Source organism: Vanessa atalanta, chromosome 19, assembly GCF_905147765.1.
Source record: "Vanessa atalanta chromosome 19, ilVanAtal1.2, whole genome shotgun sequence".
In the NCBI taxonomy this organism is placed as follows: Eukaryota; Metazoa; Arthropoda; class Insecta; order Lepidoptera; family Nymphalidae; genus Vanessa; species Vanessa atalanta.
This window is the reverse complement of record NC_061889.1, coordinates 6313289-6336168: the sequence shown is the minus strand read 5'-3', so window position 1 is coordinate 6336168 and position 22880 is coordinate 6313289. Positions and strand designations below refer to the sequence as shown.

General features: G+C 31.6%; 2 protein-coding genes across 5 annotated transcripts in view; both read right to left on the bottom strand.

Moving 5' to 3' along the window:
• Positions 1-16113, bottom strand: part of LOC125071267 (DE-cadherin) — a 182308-nt gene extending 166195 nt beyond the window's left edge. For both annotated transcript variants that reach the window (XM_047681412.1, XM_047681413.1), the window contains exon 1: positions 15616-16113. In XM_047681412.1, the coding sequence (XP_047537368.1) occupies positions 15616-15697 (82 nt within the window). In that variant the 5' untranslated portion in view covers positions 15698-16113. The remainder of the gene's footprint in view (positions 1-15615) is intronic.
• A 460-nt stretch (positions 16114-16573) lies between these two features.
• Positions 16574-22677, bottom strand: LOC125071400 (spondin-2-like). Of its 3 annotated transcripts, XM_047681625.1 has the most exons (10): positions 22511-22677; positions 21944-22128; positions 21541-21755; positions 20923-21120; positions 20381-20587; positions 18707-18967; positions 17933-18104; positions 17622-17676; positions 17000-17186; positions 16574-16714 (listed from the first exon to the last, which is right to left on the bottom strand). In XM_047681625.1, coding segments are annotated over exons 1-10 (1599 nt in total). In that variant the 5' UTR covers positions 22513-22677; the 3' UTR covers positions 16574-16597. The 3 variants fall into 3 exon arrangements, with proteins under 3 accessions (XP_047537581.1, XP_047537582.1, XP_047537583.1); XM_047681626.1 differs by lacking the exon at positions 22511-22677 and having other exon boundaries at positions 21948-22087; XM_047681627.1 differs by lacking the exon at positions 22511-22677 and having other exon boundaries at positions 21933-22048.
• Between the last annotated feature and the right edge of the window lie 203 nt (positions 22678-22880).

The window sequence follows — 22880 nt, the reverse complement described above, 5'->3', positions numbered from 1 at the left end:
AGATATTGTAAATATGTATAGTGAGAGAGTGTCTGTTGCTATTAATAGTATTATATTGTTATTTTACTTTTTGTCTCTTATGAAATAACTAAATCCTACACACACGGGCTGTAACCAAGAGCTAGTAGTGGCTAGGTATAAGCAGCTAAAATGGATGAAATCATAAGAGCTTGAGGGATAGTATTATTATTAATATATTTGTAATGTGTATCACATACCACATATTCATGTATTATGATTTATTTATTTTTATAAGTGTATTGTATATTTTATAAATAAAATTAAATAAATTATATTTATTAATTTTAAGTACTAATTTTGTAGAAAGGTGAGTTTTGAAATGTATTCATATAAAAAAAAAATTAAGCATTCATAACCCCTCTTCGAAAACATATGACAATAATTTGCATCGTCGAACAGCAGGTGGTCCCAGACGCTTGCACATTCAAGGGCGAAGGGTAACCTTATCCGTGGGCATTTTTATAAACAGACAGTATTTTTTGCAACTACACTTACACAAAACAAATTGGCTCCTTAAATCGTGTTTATTAGAGTACTTAGATATCGCACAAGTGCTTAATTTACTTTCTTTCAATATCATTGTGACCACGAAATAGGAGACAAAAACAACAGTTATCGTTTCATAATGAAGGAAGAATAAGTTTCGTCTTTAAGGAAAAATGAAATGAATTTAAGCTGATGGAAATTACTTCGTTAGTCGAGTTGCACGTTATGAAGATCATGTAACCGGAGAATACATGTGCGTTCTTAGTTAACATAGCTAATGCTACTTTTAAGGCTTCGGAGGCAATAAAAGCGAAAAGTTTCCAACGCTCGTTCGATACACATACGATCTCGTGTAATGAATCACCGCGAAATCGAGCAACAAACTTGCGAAATTTCAAACTTAGAATTTTATTATAGTATCGAGTTCGAAGAACAGCAAAGTCGCTGAACGTTCATTACAATTTTGAATATAATATTTTTCACAGAAATTATAAAAACATATAGTCATCAAATCAAAACTAAAATAAAGTTAAATGATAAACAATTACAGTAGTATTAAAGTAGAAAATGATTTAGCAAGTTTGTGTAGTTACGTCTATTAATAAATAAATTTGAGGAAGCCGTATAAAGACGATTTTGTTACACTGAATTCGTTTTAATTATTTTTGCAGTGTATTTGAAAAAGAAAAATACTCGAGCAGTTACCGCCCGGCGGTTGTCACTTCAAGCCATGAACAATGACGAAAGCAGCTGTTCTGAGCTTGATCTAAATTGGCTAAGTGGTGCAACCCTTTTTATATAACTCCCCGACTCACCTTTTAAACAGAAACATTATTAAACAAACAATTTCGCCTGATGCTCGATATCTTAAGAAAAATATTTGATTTGTTTATATTCTTAATTGTACTATGGTAAAAAATGACTAATAAGAGTACTAAGGCAAAAATAAAACAAGTTAAGCGCAGAAAATAGCGATTTTTGCCATACCTTCGGTTTGATATATTTTTCATTTTGGGTTATAGTCTAATATTGTTGTTTAACTTAAAAAAAATGACATATCTCTCAATAAATTCTCCAGTAGCTTGTGGAATATACTTCGATTCCGAGGCGATGCGAAGTACTGGGATGTGGGTTATAAAATGCCTCTTGCTTAAGTAGTCCTTGAAACTTGTTAAGATGCCACGAAACTTTCGTGAGAGGACTTTAATAGAATTCCTTTCTGCGCTCCACTGGACTGGCAGCAACTTAGCTACTTAATGTGAGCATTTCAAAATAATTTTCGCCTTAGATTAATAATCGATTATATAATCATTCCAATAACGAGTATTTTCATAAATTGCTAAACACAACTGCGATATGGACATTAATCATATCCATACTTTTATATACGACTCATAACATTTATCGATTGCGCTTGACACTCCTTACCGCTTATCAGAGGTTAAAGATTGGTACGAACGGAAGGGGGTAGATAAGCGATGAGAATTCTCAAAATCCATAATTCTATATGAAACATGTTAATACATGTATTGCGCTATCAAAAATATATCATACGTTTTTGTCGATCGTTCCAAACAATACATTTGCAATAATAAATATCCCATAACTAACGTGGTTAAATACTTCGTGCACTTTTAAACGTCGTTTTAATTTTATTGCTAGTTTGATCTATTTTCCTCTCGAGTTATTGCTGCGTTTAGCACATTGATTTAGTGCTATTTGACTTTTAATGTTCGAAATATATGCCAGCGTATATCAGCTATCGCCTATGCTAAACGCTTGACCCAAAATTGTAACCTTCACTTTACTGAGCCCGACAATGGAGCTCGCATTAGTCTGAAGATTCTAAAAACAGTTTCTTCGCAAATGGCGACCATTAGTGATGTTGACTAAAACGCTAAAATTGTTGAATTGTTGTATATTTTCTATCATGTAAGGAATGAGAACAAACAAATATGACCAGATATTAAGTGATCAGTATCTCCTTCGTGTAATTTCTTTTGTAACGTATCAGCGGTCTAGAATGGTATTTTTCTTACAAATGTTACGCAATAACTACAATTTTAAATTGAAACTTCAATAACGATAATGACAATCCCTAAATGTTAAAAACTGCACTAGTGAAAAAAAAATCAATGGTAATTTAAGCATTCACAAATTCACATTCACTTACAAACAAATATTTATTAGGCATAGTATTATTTGTGTGTCAGTTGAATACCAAGTTCACCAACAGAATACTAATTTGCTGATCCTATATTTTATAAATCGAAACAGCATACAAAGTCTACTAGAAATAAACTAGAAATATATAAAAATCCGCAACAATATTGTCACAAAATAAAAGTTACAATCGTAGACATTTCTTTATAAATAAGTTTGTCAAAACCAGGAGTACTCATTGCGACGCAGCGGGGAACCCGGTTTAGTCGCCGACCCTCGAACTGGAGTATTAAACATAACACATCACATGTTCCGGAACATGTGTCAGACATGCGTGAACATACGCGTGTCACTGAAAAAAAAAACAAATAAATAAACCATTTTACGGCAACGCCATGTGCTATTCGATTACGGATCACTCAAAAGCTAATAAAGTCATGAGTTATGTGACAAGTTGTAACTTTCTTTTAATGTTTTTGGGTATTCCATGACTGAAAAGGGGTGAAAATGTTATGATGATGAATTGAGGATAATATGGTGATATTTTTAGTTCTAAGTACTCAATAAGAATATTACCCAGTCCGCTTAAATGGCTAGCCATTATACTAGAATGTGAAGATCTTCCTCCATTCGCCTTAAATTTATTGCGGTAGTGTAAATATTTTGTGTTTATTATTTTAATTGTAATAATAAAGATCCAAGTTAAATCTTTATTTAATTTATTCTTTATTTCATTTATAATTTTTTCTTTATCTATTGTATTGTTAACAATTACAAAATCTGAGAAATAAAAAAACGGTGAGATTCTTTCGCAAGTTGTTCTAGGGTAAGAATATTTTCTTTTCCGAAGCAGAAATAGTTTTTAATTAGGCTCAAGAATCACAGAACTAAGAATCAATAAGTAAGTGTAACGTTTCTATATTGAATAAAGAATTAGAATATACATTTGTTTAATGTCACCATTTTTTCAATTTGCATTTGATAACAAAGTACATTTTTTACTAAAAATGTTCCTTTATTTTATTTTAATTAAAAAAAAATCTTATATCTCCCAAAGAATTATTTCGAGGATTTCAGAGGATTTGAAAAATTTCTATGAAACCTTTTATCAAAAATTCTGACTTGGCACCCGAGGCGGATACCTTGGAGGAAAGTATTCTATATCAATTTGCGCATTCGTGCAAAGTATATTCAAGTAAGTTAGCTTCCGAGCCGGTCTTAGCTTTTAAATGGGACCATTTATGGGAAATGGGGCTAAGGTATAAAGGATGAACGGAGAATTCTGGTTAATAGAAACAGTCGTGACTTGAATTAATCTTTTCGAATTTCTTATAATTAATTCTTTAAGCCGAGTAATTTGATTAGTTTAGTAAAGAATCGCAGCAATTTATCTGCTTTTTTAAGGTTCAAAGGCATCCCAAACTTTTTCAAGATGTTTCAGAAGAATCAACACCTCAGTGATTGATCAGATTGTCCAATAAAGGTTGATTGGCCATTGTGGCGACCAACAATAAGCAATCATCTGGTTTAGTGCTAATACTGACAGCAACGGACCGCACTTAATTTTATGATGGCCAGCGTGATGACACTTCACCCGCTCGTCAGTTACGCCTTGGTGGAAAAAGATCCATTGTTCTGGAATTTAAGGAGAATCTGAGCAAAATTTAATATGAATGAGCTCATGGCTCATAAAAGCATTAAATTGTGTCAGCGCAAAATTGTAAATTTTTATCATATTTAATCAAAATATTATATCATAAAATTTAAAAAAGTTTTAAAATAATATATAAAATGTGTTTTAGCTAATTTAATTCTGCTGTACACGGCTAGTCCACTCCACAAAATAATTAGCTTTTGTTTTTTAATTGTAAAATATGTTATATATTCTATTTCGATAGTATTATTTTCTTTTTTCTATATCGGCTAATTGGAAACAATAAGTTATACGAATTTTACTAAAATTCCCTACATTTTTGGTATATCTGATACAAACCGAAATAGCCACTGAAAACATTTTTTCTCAGACTGTTTAATATTGTGTATTTAATAAATATTGTGCAATGTGATAGTAAATGGTGAGACTATCTGTAAATAGTAGAACACTTGCCAAGATAATTTTAAAATGTAATTTTATTATTTTGATGTACTATGGTATTTACTATTAGTTGTCCTATTGAAAATAAAAAATAAAAATAAACCATCATTTGAAAAAATAACGTGCAAATGACGCTTTAAAAAAATTAATCTTAAATCTGTCTTCTTTTAAAAATCCTTGTTTTTGATATACTCAATTGTGACTCTACAGCTGTATTTTTAAATGGCAAAAACAAATCCCGAAGTGAATGTTACTGTAGGTATAACAAATCTGATCCCCTGACGTCAATAAAACGTTTTCCTTCATTCAGTTTTGACATTAAGATCCATTGTGAGAAGAAGCAATCGGAAATCGTCGAGAGGCGTTTCAACGTGTCTGGAGATCGGACATTCAATCGACGCCGCCTTTTCTATTTTCTCCGCTGCAAATTCAACTTTCCTATACATTTGTTGATTGCATTTTTAAATGAAATATGAAAAGAAATTTATATAATTGCATTATATTGAATACGTTTTAAAACAATATTGGCTTCAATTCAAAATACCTCTGAGAAGTTGAAATCGTCTTGAAAGGAGGTAATTTAATAAGTTACTTTAAAAATTATTAGAGATAAAATTCAAATATGTTAAAGGAGATAAAATCCTTGAAAATCGGAGTTGCATTCTATTGAATTTCATCATTATTCGCTTTCTCTTGCCGTTTTATTATTTTGGATCGGCGTAGGTTGCAAAATGCATGGAGCTGACACATTGGAAAAATATTTAGCCGACCGCCAGCTTGGCACCATATCTCAATGTTCTTGTTGGTGGTCGGTTTTCTGCTACTACATATTGACGTTTGGCTGGACAATGTGAAATTAATAACGTACAGGATCGAATTATTTTCTAAAAATCAAAATAGTGAATGTCAAAATTTAAACAAGGTTAGATAAGAAACACCTTCGACCGAAGTGAAGGCGGAAGAAACTCAACTTGACTTTTTATGACTTGAATTTACAGTGCGACTTTACATATTTCTATTTGAAACGCCCTAGAGCCAATCATTTTATTCCCAAAGTGTGTTATCATCTAAGCAATATTTAGATTTTTAATATCCTTTAACACACGTAAAACGTTTTAATGCTTTTTTTTTATTTTACAATATAATATTTTCTAACGTAAAAATAGTTAACGTAAATTTATAGGACCTACAATATATTAGAAATTCCTTAACATTATTTATGTATATATAAGAAAATTGCAGCCTGCCACAAGAAGCTCGACTCTGCTATAGTTTAGTGTCGTCAGGGGAGTCATAACTTTTATGGAATAAATAGAAACATCATAATACTTGATGTTTTAACGTTAACATTTTATTTGAACATATTAAAAGTCAATTTTTTAAACAAAATCAAGACTAATCTCGGTACAAAGGATTCAAAGACCTTTTCGAAAATGTTTGAGCGGTACGAAGGCCATCCCTTCAGTATCAATAGCGTTTGTCACTAAAAGCAATCTGGAATGTTTGAGTTTATTTTTAAAACGAGCAATGGTACGCTTAGTGGCAAATGGTGCCCTAGGGAAACATACAGGCGATATTCGCTTAATAGGGATCTATTGTTCTGTCTGTGCCGTTTAATTACAAATATTTACCGTTGTGGCGGCGAAAGCAGATTAAAGATTCTTTAAATTGTATTTTCCTTTTAAATTTTGTAAACGAGATTTCAACGAGTAAAAGGTACAGTTTGAAGCTAATTCTTGAGCTTAATTAAACGTCAGCTTCCGATGCCTTGAAGCATTAATACAAACTCGATATTTGTATTTGATAGAGATTAATTTACACAACGTACAGAAACTATTTCAAAGATGTCATGCACACAATCCATTGTTAATAGTCTCTTTCTAGATGGTGTTGATTCGCCTAACGATTAATCCTTTAAAAAGCCAATATGTTCAAGAACGAATACAACTCAATAGGAAATCTTTTGACGATAAAACTTTTCAGCTGTCGAAACACATCACTATACTGGGTTTATTACTAACACTAGTGGGGCTCTCGAGGCACATTCTGTTAAACTAATCGGAATCTATAGCTCTATTTGGTAATTACTTCTCTATGCGAAAACTTTAACAGGCGTTGCTTCAAACATAATATAAGAAGGGTGTTGTGATAATTATATAAAGTACTGTCAATAAATTCAATAAAATTTCTAATGATTCTTTGTAAATAAATGAGATTTCCGTCATAAAATATTCAAACCTTAAAATTTCCAGCCGAACTGTCAAGTTACTTTTTGAAAGGTCGTCGCTTGACAACCCAATATGCGGGTCGTTGGCCTTCGGGTTCAGCGTGTATCCCAATTTGAGGGGACGACGATGTTTGAAATTTATAAATTAATTTATGACCGTTAAATAACATCAATAAATAACATTATAATTTTTTTCAATTCAAATCCGAGAAAAATTATCTTATAAGCAGATCTCTTTTAAATGAATCTTATTTGTGCACAGCATCTTGTTATATCCAATCTTCTTGATATTTCTTTTATTTTAAACGACCTCAGTGCTATAAAGTGTAATAGGAAACGGAGTGACCGGGGAAAATCTAATAGATTGTAAAGTAATATTTTTAAAGCTGTAACAATAGAGATAACAGAATTATAGGTATAACAATATAACATTTTTATAAGGAATCAGTAACTTTCGTGCTTTGTTTCAATGTTGCACCCAATTGTATTACAATGTAATACTACAAACTACTACATTTTTGACGTGTTTCTTTTTTAAAAAGTAATGTAATGTTTCCAGGGTTTAAATATAGGTACATATGTGTGTATGCAAATAAGTTTTCATCATAACTTTAAGTATGCTTTAAGTATCGTTTGAATCCTTACATCATCCCGATTCTTAAGTAATATTATTTCAATTAATTAATTAAACAAAAAAAAATTATGCAGAGCAATCGTATTTTTTACTTTTTAATGTAAAATATGTTAGTAACGTATATAAAACACTATTTAATCCTACATATATTACTGCACTTAAATAAAATTAATAATTGTCTCGTCAACCCTATTCCTAAATTTAATACAAGCGACACGACCCGGCTGCGCACGGGTGCAGTTTATCAGAAAATGGTATGATATAAATATAATTTATACCCTTTTATACACATAACAATAATGTGAACATTTTTAAAATTAAATAATTAATTCCGGAAATTAACTACATCCTTTAAAGAAGTATTAGATTGTAACTGATTTTATCGTTGATACTGTATATATCTACATGTATACGCAACATAGGATTTCCATTAGATACGTACTTAGCTTGACAGCACCCGCCAAGATGTTAGCATGATCATATTACCTTTTGTCGAATCCTCATCTTCACCTTAAGAAAATGTGAAACGGTTGAAGAATTCAATAGTCACATTATCTTTGATATTAATACCATTCAATGACAGACGCTTTTAGCTATTTCAAATGAGTTTTATGTCAATTCGGATTATGCCCTTAATAAATTATATTACAGCCATTCAATATTAAACTGTATTACAGAACACCAAGGCACATTTGAGGTCGTTTTAGTCATATTAATCGGTCGGACTAACGATTGGGTCTGATCATCAAATGGATAATTACTGCCAAATTAAAACCAACCGTATTCGAAATTCATCGGAATTGGTCAAGTTGCGTGTCTGTAATCACGTAACGGTATAGTGTTATAGCATGCACAATTGTTGAGCCAGTTCTGTTATCATTTTATCGATAACGGGCGGCAACCGTCGCCATTCATTGTTAATCTTTATCGATTGGCTGCGAATAATATCAAATTTCTTGCGAACTGACTGTCCATACTCGAGCTAAATAAATACTAAGACTTAGGTTGGCATTTAAAGTTAAAGCTATCCCGTGCAGCATTCCATTCTAAAGAACATTTGTAATAAATCATGTTTTTATAATCAAGTGTAGGTATATAAAATTAATACGACATCAAAATGCTTATCTGAGTACAAATAATTGATATGACTAATGCTAAGCGGTTTTTATAATTGGTAATGTATAGTATAAAATTATTTACGTTATATAATCATTGCGATTTTTTTCTTGGCGGCAACCGCATGGCGCGTATCTCGACATTCACGCGGCGTCGCGTGACGTCACCGCAATGCCAGTAGCCACAGAAGCCATAGTGAGCGCCAGCGCAAGCAAATGAACTTAACACAATACACTATACATCGCTGATTCAATTTATCGCATTTTAAACTCACGTAATCCACAAAACGCATTATGTATCGAATGAGAAAAAAGACTGTCGTGGTTACTTTTTTACATTATCTGTAGCGAGGTGAGTGCAAGGAGAATAAATTAAGGTTAATGAATGACTTATTGTGTGAGGGACAGGAAATTATTATTGGTAGACTGGTCGAGTTACAAGGAGGGTAATAATAATAACGTTAAACGTGCTGGTGTAATGTACTCGTTCAAGAATTCAAAGAAATAGTTAAGCGCTTGAGTTTCGTAAGTTATAAGTGATCTATGGATATTTTTATTGCTCTGACGTTCAGAAAACTAATCGTGTCTATCGGCTATTTTGATTTAATATGATTGCAAAGCCCGTGTCTTAATAAATGTTTTTCAATTTTTTTAATCTTAGTATGTATATGAAAACCAAGTGATAGTTTCCCGTCAGTCTCAATTGTAAGTTTATAAATACTCTTTATGGGACGCGAAATTATAATTTTATACCTTTAACATAGCCTTAATCCCCTAAATTTAATAAATCAAAAAATGATGTAAGCTGTCTTTAAATTGTCATAATTTCATCATAAATAAGTATAATTAACACAAATTTTCAATATGAATGAGATTAAGTATTTTTACAACTTCCAATGGATATATAAAATCTTGCAAGTTAACTAAACCTGTCTGCTAGTTCAATTCCGATGACAATGCACATATTTACACAGGATTGGCTCCAGACAGAGATCTCCTCGACAGTCAACAGTATTGCCTGTATATAAAATTATGATTAAAAAATATTGTATTACTTAAATTATTTTTTAATTCGATTTTATATTCACGTGTCATATTTTTTACGTAAAGAAATAAGTGAAAGTTCGAATAATTCTAATTGATAAAAGGCAAAGTCGTAATATTTTCCTTCATATGCTTAAATTTGTCCAATATAAGAAATAACTTGGATTTCGTTAACTATAATTAGATAAACACATGCGATGTTAAAACTACTTCGTTTTTAAAGATAAAAATTCAAGCGTTGTTTTTATTGTTTTAGATAAGTCTAGATTAAAATTATTATATCTCTGGAACAAGTTACAATGATACAAATGTTCTTTTAAATTTATATATAATAGCTCGCTCTGCGTCATTTTATTTCTTCTCAACCAGGTAACGATTTGCTCTTAATGTGACATAATATCAAAATTCCACCTATTCACAAATGTCAATTCGCCGCCTAAAAAGATTCACCTCATAAATGGAATAACGTCTTAAGATTCTTCGTCGAATTCAGAAATGGGATATTATGATTTTCGAGTTATTATGGCAATGCGCTATTGAAAAGCTGTAACTTCGAAACAAGTTATCGGTTTTGCATGTCTAAGCCGGTTGTTCTTAATATGGCTTAGCCGTAGCCGTGCCTTTGAGCAAACATAAGCCGTAATAGGCATCTAGACGAAGACATGTATAGAATAACTCTGATAACTTTGAGTCTTGGTGAAGTTCATACTCGCCTTTAAGTAAATGTTTTGTATTAAATTCTCGTTGTTCCCTAAATTAGGTATTCGCTCAGGAAATTACTTCATAGTACGGGAAAGTTTTTTATTATTTAAGCATTATTTCTCGTGCCTTTGTTTGCGTCAAACTGTTTTCCATATTGCGTCAAATATATAGACACATATATTACTATCGTTTTGTCTGTTTGTGTTGATATGGTTTTTTTTTTCAAATCAAATTTCTTTCTTTCATACTGAAGCAATACACTTGCTTATTGATATTATTACTTATTTGGTTTTACATATTTATTTGGTTAATGGTTTATTAAGCCAGGCTTAAACTGTATAAAAATGTCATAAAAAGAACGACTATGTATGTACTAAAGTTTGTGCAATCATACACTTGATTTTTGGGCAATATCCCAGAGTTGAACTAAGCTACTTTTAAGAAGATTTTTGGAGACATATTCCACCACGCTGCTCCACAATTCAGTGGTGACGGTCAAGATTTAAAATCACAATCTTCACTTAAAGACTCAGGTTCTCTAGCACTTGGGTACATTTCGATTAATCGAAAATACTATAATTAGTTCAATTTATTACCCTCCTTAATAAAATATTTTACATACGTAAAGTACATTCTATTAAAAATATTAAATTGTTTTAAGTTAGACCTCTGTAATAAAAACTCCATTACACCGAGTACCGTCCGTAAAACAAAAGAAGTTCTACTAAAATTTTCAACTTTTTATGCAAACGATATCGTTATTGAGATTTTGAATTAGCATTGCTGTAATGAAGCTATAATGCCCGCTATTAAGTACTATTAACGTTCTATGGGGACCTGATACTAAAACGATTGGTCTATAACATTACTAATATCAATTAAAACTTATCATAATACTAATTATAAACGTTTACCCAACGAGACTCAAAAGCATACACAAAGGGTCTCATCATACGATATAACTAAAAACAAATGCAATAAAAATGTGACACGTATAATATTTGTTAAGTTGGTAGATAGAAACTTTTAAAGGTAAGCACGGAAGCTAAGTTTTACTTACAAAACTACATATTGAAAAATAATAATTGTATTTTATATTATTAATATTTGTATATAATATATATAATATGACAATATGCTCAATTTTCTTGGCACGCCATAGCTCTGATATAATAATATCTAATACTCAATTAATCACATCCGAACATCTAAAATTAGTTCTCTTTCCAAATCCCAAAATAAATGTAGCCGGACTTTATAGAATTGTTATAATTTTACCTCAAAAGTTTTGACCAGTCTTCTAGCACAATTTAAAAATTGCGCCATAATCATACTATTTCGTTGATGGGATCGTTTATAGCGTGAAAAGGAAAGCAAACGTGTTAGTTTTTACCGGTACTGAGCGAGGCTAAGCGAGAAAAGCATTCTTTTGTTCACAGGTAACGCTGCGAGTTGTAGTCATCTACGTGTCTCGATCGCTAATTGCGAATCGGATGAGTATTTTTGTTTTCAGTGATTAAATTATCATAATTTGACTCATGAATTACTCAGCTATTACGCTACCAATTATGTGTGTTAATTTAACAGTATTTTAAATGCTTTGACGGTAATTACCTTTTAATATAAATAATAGTTCTCGAGGGGAGGGTACAATTCGTCTATTTGTGTACTTGACCGCATTAGATTTAACAGTCCAGGACTCAGTCTTCTTTCATTTTAAGACCAAGGAAACTGACATATTTTATCTGACACTAACAGTAAAATACTTTCTTTAGTTTGTGCAATTCACAATATATTCCTTTTTTAAATGGCACCCAAAATTAAGGCTTAATTTTGGATGCCATCAGAAATAAGGAAATTCGAATCAGAAATAAAGGAAATTAATTTATCAACGGTACGAATGACCCGAAATCAGTTACAAACAAAATAAATAAAAGAAAAGAACGTGCGAGCTGAAGAATGAAAGAAAACAAAAAGACACAAAATTCGTTAAAGTGAATCGCCGTGAGCATGCACTACAATATATTGTGAAAAGACTTAATTCGTTGCATACAAAAAAAACTTTTCCTATAATGTAAGCATACACACATACACCCTAGACGATAAAACAGTCCCCTGTCACGCATTTTCACGAAATCATCCATAACTCACAAAATAAGAGGAAAATGCTTGGACTCTTTGAAGATACTTACGATTTGCATCGCGTGACAAATATATACTTAAGACATTGTCGTTTTGAGTAAATTCAAATTAGGAGAGAATAAGCCGACACACCTATTTATTAAATTACCATTTCTATAGAATCAAATGCAACACATCCCCGATCCGTGCATTTAAAATGTTATATCTGAGATTATCGCTCATCAAGACACATGGAAGTACCTACTGGAAACTATTATTGTACTATGTTTTGGCTACAGTATGTCTAAAGCAAAGTTATATTTACTTATGACATACAATGACTTTCTATACGAATAAATAATTATATAAGTATTTTTATTTATTTTACATTTTATTGTATAAAAAGTATCTTGTGTCATGGTCAGGCTCGTGTTATCTATGCAAAACATCACGGATCTGTTGTTGCGTGAAAGAAGGATTATTTCTTACGATAAAAACATTTATGAATGTATGATATAAGTAGGTATTTTATTTAATCCGTTTATAAGAGCTATTCTTTGCTTTCTTTTTTAAGAAATTTTAAGATTTAAAACTTGAAATAATTTAACCAGTCTGGCCCTCGTCGGGATGAGTAGGCGCTCGCCATGCCACGGGCAAAAAAGTTAATGTCACGCCTACATGTAACACGATAAGGGTTGACATATGTGGAGGGACCATGTTTTATGATGTAGTCATAATGGTTAATTTGAATAATAATTACTTTAAAAAACACGTCCACGCGAGTTACATTTTTTTTTTATTTTAGACAAGTTAACTTTGATCGTGACTTTATTTACCATATAATCTATTCTTGTCTGTAAACCCATTACACAAGACCGTGACGATCTATGAAAATATAATTTTAATATTCTGAAAACAAACATCTTATTAAATTTGTATTAAGAACACTTATTGTTTGATTTAAACCAAATCCCAATTTGTGGTAATATTTCTAGCATATTTTAAATATTACTATTGTAGATTCGTAGTTCTCATAAAAATATTCTAGATTTAACTTCGATCTACCGAAACTATGTCACAGTAAAGTTCGTCATAGTTGGTTGAACTTCTGTTTTTCTTTTGTTGCCCTAATGTGTCTTTATCTAAAGCCTTTTCAGGCAATGATTATAAGAAATATTCTACGAATAATCTGTAATAGTTTGACTCAGAATGAGTAATGAAAAGACTATTGACGATCGCGTCATTTACTATCAGACAGTGACGAAACATGCTACTTTTATTCTCCCCGTTATTTACACCAGGTAAGGGAGTTTGATGACGTCACAATTGATTAAAAATTCTTTAATATAGTAATAATCCCCACATTCTTTTAAATGACTAATTCGTTACTTATAAGTTATATATGCGTATCATTACATGTAATTACTCACAAGTAACACACAAGGTAAGTACTTAATATTACACAAATATTCAGTTTTTAAAATTACACTGCAAGAGGTTATTGGCAACAGGAAGTCGCCAAAGATTACAGTAAAATAAACACGCATTCCTTCATTCGAAGTCGCTTGCTTGAACTATTATAATCACCAATAATATCGTTTATAAGAATTCCGAAACAAGCTAACTCATCTCTATTCGCCTAGTGAGCTATTATTTAATGTGAATACATCGCCAATTCGGTCATGCCATACAAACATCGCTTATTAAAACACATTTACAAAATTATCTACGATTCGTACTATTATGTCAAAAGACTTAAAGCAAAATTATTCGAATCATTAAGTTATGGTTGTTGTTACAAATTAAATAGGTTCACCGTTATTAAAATATAGTGTAACTCGTCTACTACCTACTTCTAGATAAATCGCCGAAGGTTGACGCATGAAGGTTCTCCATACATACCTATACATTATCTAAGCACTTAACTTTAAGATATAAAACAATTAAATCGTGTGGATAGATTGAACACTTTTTAAATTTCATTGAATAGCACAGACAAAAAATCAACAATATTTCGAGTTATTGTTTTCTATAGTCAGAAACAGCTCTCACTGTTGTAATGATTTAAAGACGTATAAACTACTTTTGTTGTTTTACTTTAGTTAAAGATAAAAATTTCACGGAAAAGATATTTCTCAAGATTACTCTAACACAAATCACACGTTTCGGCGTGTTAATTTTTTTTAAGTTTATTTCGGTTTACATTTAATGTAATAATTGGTAAATATATAAAGTTAATAATTACATCAATGCACGTGTTGCTTATATGTATAATATATAACTTTATTCCTAACGTAAGTTTCTTATTTGTACAAAGTTAACAACGTGAAACAGGAAATAAAATTATGAAAATATTACTTGATCAATTACAAGTAAACGTTTATTATTAATACAATCCTTTGTTTCCATAATCCAAGTATAATGATGTATGGATAACCATATACTTATTCAATAGGACTCATAAGATGAAAGCATTACGATCTATAATTGACTGGCAGAACCGAAAACGGCCTAAAATAATATGGATTATATGTTTTCCATGGATATTAATTACCTATATGTTTTACGTACAGGTATGTAATTGATACACTATAAGGATGAGTCATTATGAACAATTCCGAATTGTTTTATTTTTTTCTTCTATGCTTTCATGATTGTTTCTGACTGAATTATCATACATATAATATAAAAGGCGTTTTTAAGATACACAACTAATAATGAAACGCTCATCTTCCTCATATAAATGTGTTGTAAATGTTATTATAGAGTTTATTTTTAAAGTTATACGCTAATGTTATCTAAGATAATTCAAAAACAAATCAATTACGTTAAGTAGAAAAATACCACTATAATTGATTCATATCTTGTACATGACGTCACCCTTAGTGAATGGCTCAAAAATTTCTAGTTTCCGAGAAGCAAACAATAGGCGATAGAACAAAGCGCAGGCGACAGGCTCGCCGTAGTTGCGCAGGCACAGGTAAGAAAGGCGTTTTTGCCTACCTACCTTTCGTATACTGCGTCGACGCCACCGCAAGCGAGCCGATCAACAGCGCGGCAAGGAAGCCCCTCTTTACCCCGCGTACCATTTTCTCAATTCAATATTATTACTATTTTGAGCACGTCACTGCTGTAAAAACTTGTCACAAGGAGCAAACAGGCACACACGAAGTTGTCTTGTATTCACACTAATCACGCACACTATCACAGAATACAAACGCACATCCATTTGAAAAATGTTCGTTTATCCGATAAAGGTAACCGCTTCGCACGACTCGTGGGACGAAGCATGCAGGTAAAACGAGTAAGCCTATTAAGTTTCAAAAACTTAAAACTACTAATTTAGTTCGGTCTTAAGTAATTAAGCACTACGTAGTGCGTTAGTCACGGCAGTTCTGCACAAGTTTATGTTTAGAAACTTTACATATTTTCGTAAAACAATTTCGAAGTTCAGGGCGATAACGGGCGAGACGTAAAACACGACCGCCCGACGCATCGTTCGCGGCAGACTGGCGTGAAGTGAGCGAACAATCAACAAGTTGCGATCGCGCGCGAGGCGGGCCTTAACATCCGGAGCATGCGCCATCCGCTTCTATGTTCATACCCGACTACTCCACAAAGTTGACTCTGCCGCGTCCTCCGTACTAGCCAGTAAAACTTAGAAACCGGCTTTTTTTCGCGCAAAAACTAAACGACAAGATTTCTTCTGGATTACCACAACCCAGTTTGTATTTATGCAGTTCAGGATATAATTTAATTTAAATAACAATTTATTTAAAGATTTATCTAATATATTACATTTATATTAATATTATAACAAATAATTACTTTTTATGTACTTAATCAATTATTATACAAATTTTTATAATGAAAGATGATATTTTAACGTAAAAAATAAAATCTAAACATTTATAAACAACTAAAAAGTTTACACTGATCAATCAATGTTAGTTTTAAATGGATTTTATAATCAATTTTCATTAACTATGTTACAAGCAATCCACAAAACAATTTTGCGACTCTATTAGAGCGCCATCTTGTTCTTGTCGACAATTTGCCGCCATATTCGCTTGTGATTTATAGCCGTCTTGAAAGTCTTCTTGATCCTGAAAAAAATATATAAAGTAATTCGAATGGAAAACATATTTTGAAACTTTAATTTTATAAGAATTTGATAAAGCACATCTCCAATTTGTCTTTAAGATATACTTTAATTAAATAAAGTTAAAAATAAACATATATATTTTTATTGTTAGCTCTAAAGTAGGAACTCTGTTACACGAAATAGCTTTTTATAACTCTTAATACAGACACAGTTTCGCTTTTAACCTCTCTTCCCCAATAATTGACATTTTGTTTTCCTCAACCCATTTAACACATTATTTACTAACTTGGTAGGTTTCGAAGTAAACTTTTCTATCATTCCTGTATCGACTACGAAGCTGTGTACCGATACCACAATAACCGGTATCAGGCGCACATTTTGACCACTCGCTCCATTCACTGAGAGCACAATTATCCTCCTGTAAGCTTGGGTCTTGCTTTATTGCTTGTATAAGTGGTTCTTCGATTACTTCCCTGTTAAAAAAAAGAATATTATTATTATTATATGACAAAGTTCATTCCTCTAGGATTTTTTTTTAATTAAAAAGTTCTCCAGTATTTCAGTTTTTTTATCTGTTTCAATCAATAGCGCAATATGTTCGTCTCCAACACACATAACCTAACACAAGTTTTAAGCTTAAATGGAGGGGTAAATAGGAATACCAGTTATTCCACAAATAAAAACAAAAATTGGGCTCAGAGTGACAACCTATCATTCATAATTTAGATATAAAATAACTTAAACACCAGAAGATCGGTAATTACGTTCCTAGAGCATAGTAAAAAGGTTACCCGTCTTACAAGTTTAAAAACATTTGTAAATGTCCTTCATTAACTGAATAGGTATTTTTTTATGTTTTACCCAGATTGGCTCCCGGGATAAAACTGATGAATAAATGTAATACTTACTCAACATTTTCAGATCCCGCCTCTTGTTCTTGGGAACCCTCGTGTTCATTGATACCTTTTGTAAAAAGATGGACTTTTTAATCTATGAATTTAATCTCACAGTGTATATAATCTTTTTAACAAGATGTACCGAATAGAAAGTCTTGATATTTTATCGTTTTTTAATGTATTGAATTTAATTTGTTTCTCTCTTTTTATGAACGAAATTAGATTTTTATTCTGTTATCATTATATAAGAACTTTCGATATTCAATCAATAAAAATATTTTCTTTAAATACTAAATACCACAATAAATCAAAGTCAAGCTCACCTTCTTCGCAATCATCTCCAACTAAGGGATAAACATCTAGCCTTCTTACTTGGAGGTGGGCGAAAGGCTTTAAATCGTTTAGGTTCATCTGATAAAATGGGGACTCCTTGTCAAATGAGCCCACTGCGACACGATCGACAGTATCGACGGGCTGAGTTGATGACGTCGCCGACTGAGAGTGAATTTCAATATATTTCAAAGCGGGGAATTAATAAGGGAACTGAATCTGAGACAAACATATATCTAAGATATTTAGTATTCTAAAGCGGTTGAAAGGAGCCTTATTCCATTACGTTTCTTGTTTTCTATTTCAGTCGCACAAATATAAAAGAGATTTTATTTTTTATTAATTTTAACAATAAATACTCAATATCTGTAATTTAAAGATCAAAAATAAAATTAAATAGTCAGATTCATATTTCTAATATAGTCATATTTCGTACATTAACGTGCAGTTATGTCTATAGTGAGTTATGTTCGTTGACCGCAGAAATACATTATCTGTTTCGTGTTACCGTATGCATAATCTAGCACAGCTTGAATTATTAATATGCTTAAAGAACTTTATTCTCAATGAAACAATACATTTAGTTGACAATACAGATAGGTTTACAAGAGATTACACATTCGTCATTTCATAAGAGCTCGCCCACCCAAATTCACTTGCTTAGAAGGCTATAGAGTTAGTTATTGTAGACGGTTTATTATTGAATATTCTGTCAGTTTGTGTATTAATTATGTAGTATGATCTTTTAATAATGTTCAAATATATACCTCGTATGATATACCATCCATGGTGCCAGCGTCCCAAGGATACAATGGCAATTCATGGCTTTCCAACCAACCGAGCTCTGTACATAGTTCAAACCTTGTGACTCCCAAGAACCAATCTGGAGAAGGTTTCATTGCGATGACTAATGAGAACAAATGGTGTATTCGGTCCACCCTGAAGAGGGAATGGGAAGGTTCGAACATGTACGGATGATCACGACGTTTTCCCCTAATGAGTGTTCGAGTTCCATTATGGACGGACATCTAAAATTTAATTACATAAAAATTATTGGACGTTACAGAATTTACGACGAATAATATACGAATGCTGGAATACTACTTCCATTTATATTTATTTATTAATTAGGTATGTTTATTGTTAAACATACCTAATTAAAGAGAAATTTTGTAATTACATATATATAACTAGCGACTCGTGCAATGGGTGCAATGCTGATAATATATATCCTACAGACAATACAAACTTTTCACTATGTCCCTGCTATTTAAATCTGTAATAACTTCGAAAATATTCATTTATATTACATGCTAGAAAGAGCCATATTGATGTTTATTGAATGCCCAATGTATTTAAGGTACTTAATTGGATAAAGATTAATGATGTATTGCTTAAAATTGCTTCGAAAATAAGCCACTATTGCTCGTAAAAAGTAAAGGATAAAAAATGGTTATTGTGGGTTATCCCTAAGAGATAGACACATACCATCGCAGACTTTTTTTTTTTTTTAAGACCTCTTTAAGGTTGACAATGCCACATTATTTTGATCTGTTTCGTAGAGTTCAGCCAACGTTTGCAATGTAAGTTTTTTGCAAACGTTTCCAAAAAATGTGTTTATTTATGACATCACTTTAGAAACCTCAAAAATTATCAGTGTTTCTCTAATATATTGTGCATGTATTATACATATAAACCTAACTTTGTTTTATACTATGTATTAATAATAATAATGATTATATCACATTTTCTTTTTGTAGTTTGGTCGTCTTTTTAAGTTGTATTCGTAGTAGGTATTTTTTTCCTTTATATATAAGAATAGAGCAATTGATGGTAAGAATACTGGCAATTAAAAGTTAAGTAATGGCCCATAAATGTCCCACTACTGAGCAATGGCGAAAGAGAGGGTTTCGTACTTATTTCACCATTATGCTCAAATTCCCTCTGGTAGAGGAACATGTAGCTTAATTTTCCTCGACATAATATGCAGGTTTCCTCTCAAAGTTTTCGTTCATCGCCGAGCAAGCAATGAAATATAAAAACAAAATAAGCACATAAAAACAAAAACAAAAATAAAATAATTGGAAATGTATGAGATTTTTCACGGAGGAATTTGTTGACACGTAACATAGAATGAAAATTTAAAAATAATGTTTTAATATTTGGAAATTCTTTTGGGGTGTTGTTTGCATCTTAACAGATTACTTGCTTTATTTAGGCTGACACTGACTCTTATAATAAATTATTAGATGTAGTAAATATAATTTTTAAGTGACTTCGATTGAGTGTTAAGATACAATCAACTGAATAAAAAAAATCATAAAAACTGTTAATAATCAACAACCTATAAGTTACATAATACGAATTGATAACCTCCTTTATTTTGAAGTCGGTTATACGTAAAACATAAAATATATATACCTATATATGTAATAGCTCACCGCGTTTATAATTTCTCTTTCAATAACAGATATATCACGCTGCTCAGCCAATTTCTTCAAACCAGGGCTTGCTTTATCTCCTTCTTGCCACAGAATATATTTATAACTGTGGGAGGCGCCCACTAAGTGACTATAACCGTTATTATCAGGTTTAATCGGATAATTTCTAGGATGTGACATTCTTGACCAGTGCCCTTTAAAAATAACCTGAAAAATATTCAATAATGTTATTTGGATTAAATATGTTTCGATTTGGTTTATTTTAACAGTAGTTGTTTGATTAAATCTTTACAACCTAAAGATGTTAATTGGAAAATATATCATTATTGTTCTTAGTAGTATTATTATTGTTGGCTGAAATAAATGAAAAAATAATTTCTTATAATTGAGAGAATAACTAAAATTTTAGGATATAAGTTCAATCGTCTTACCGAAATTTCCGACTACTCAAAAAATAACGTTAGTGTGTCCGGAATAGTCAATAATATGTTATGTCATGGACTATACGTCCAATTGTAAATATATGTAATTAAAAACTTTACCTCATATCGAGCCTCACTGCATAGGTTACAAGAATCAACTGGTGGAAAAGGAGGACTGTCTAAAGGTTTCGTTGTATCCTTTCCCAATTCAATTGTTAGGTTCTCCCCCACATACCAAACTTCAGAATTTTCCGCAACCATAGCGCGAAGTCTTACTCTTTGCTTCTTATCGCTCTGTTTTGGTGACACCCAATGAATCTAAAGAAAATTTAGAAATAATACTAATTTTGTTTAATTAATATCTTTAGGGATTTTGTAATTGATTCTTCAATACACACTTTATATGCTTTTTATTTATTAATAAAGTTTTAACAGAAGATGAAATGCTGAGACAGCCCGGTGGTTAAAACATGTGAATCTTGTCCGGATATTTTGAGTTCAAACCCAGCGAGCATCTCTGAGTTGGTACTTAATATTTGTTTGTAATTCATCTCGTGCTCGACGGTAAAGGAGAATATCCAGAGAAAACCTGCCTGTGACGCATGTAATTCTGCTATATAAATATGCACCAACTTGTATTGGAGAAGTAATACGCTTCAAACTTCATCCTAAATAAGACTATAAGCCATTTAAGTGCTTAATTGTTACTTACTGCTTACATAGAAGATTCAAAGTTACCTCGACTCGATATTTGTCAGTGTTGTCAGTATTCTCTACAGAGTTGTAACATCGCTCGCTGTATCTCGACTGCCTGTTTGTGTCCAGGGTCTTAAGGCTTCCTACATCAACTGATCTATGATCAAACTCGTAGCTACTGTTGTCAACTTCTGGATCCTCAACCGTGATCATGAACCATTTAAAAGGACGTTTCACGTCATTTGACGTGACTATTACTAGAAAAGTATTTTTGGTTTAATAACACAACGCTTAAATCTAATTGGCAATATATTTTATGATAATGTATATCAGACAATATTGTTTGTTGTAGCGATAGCAGAAACACTACTGAAAAAAAAAATAATTTTTTTGCTATTGAAATAAAATACAGCTGAGTATAAGATTCAGCTTACTATAATCTTACAAACATAAGTCTGATCGGGCCGGTAGATATTTTGATTTTTACTCTTCATGTCGATCGTCATTGTATAAATGCCTTTATTTTCACTGGGTGTTAGTACCGTGGCTTGTGGTGGAGTTTGATCACATTTACCGGGCTGACCTGATGTTAAAGTTGGTATGATTAATAGTAACAGAAGTCTGTAGTACCTGATAACAAAATTTTATACTTAATTATAAATATCTACGAGTATGTTTTATAAGAATTACTTTCTTATACAAAAAAAAAAGTGCGCCTGATCAAATATTTTAGGCAACATTGTGTACATAGAAAACATGACTATATATTTTACTGATATCCAAATGAGTTTTTGCAAGTTGTATTCACTAAAACAGTTTCAGATTTCTAATTAAGATGTGTGAACAGATTAGCAATAAAATAATATAAATGTTGCATTTGCATTAAGTAGACAATAGACTAAATTTATTCAAATATTTATTGTATAATGTATGTACCAAACAGATTATATTATACACTCAGACAAATAGAATAAACATAAAAAAAATACAAAGATAAAAAAATTATACTTACATTGTAAACAATCCCAAAATATCTATCACAACAAACAAAACAAAGAATCGTGTACACTTTCGTATCCTGCAATTATCGCGTACGGAAATTATAATATATCCTCTTAAAAACGAGCACGTTTCGTTAAAATATAAATTATTCGATGTGCAAATTGAATTCGGAGGGAATCTATTAGGTTAACCCAGCGTCAACTAACAGTGTTCGTCGAATACGAAGGAACGTCCGCTTGGACGGGTGCCAACTTGGTTTGCTCTAGAAAAGAATTAGAGACTTTTCACATGAGCAGGATATTAAAGATAAACTTATAACACCAAGTTTCCGACACCGAAAAGTCAATACATCTTCCTCGGGGCAAACTATTCTTTTCCAT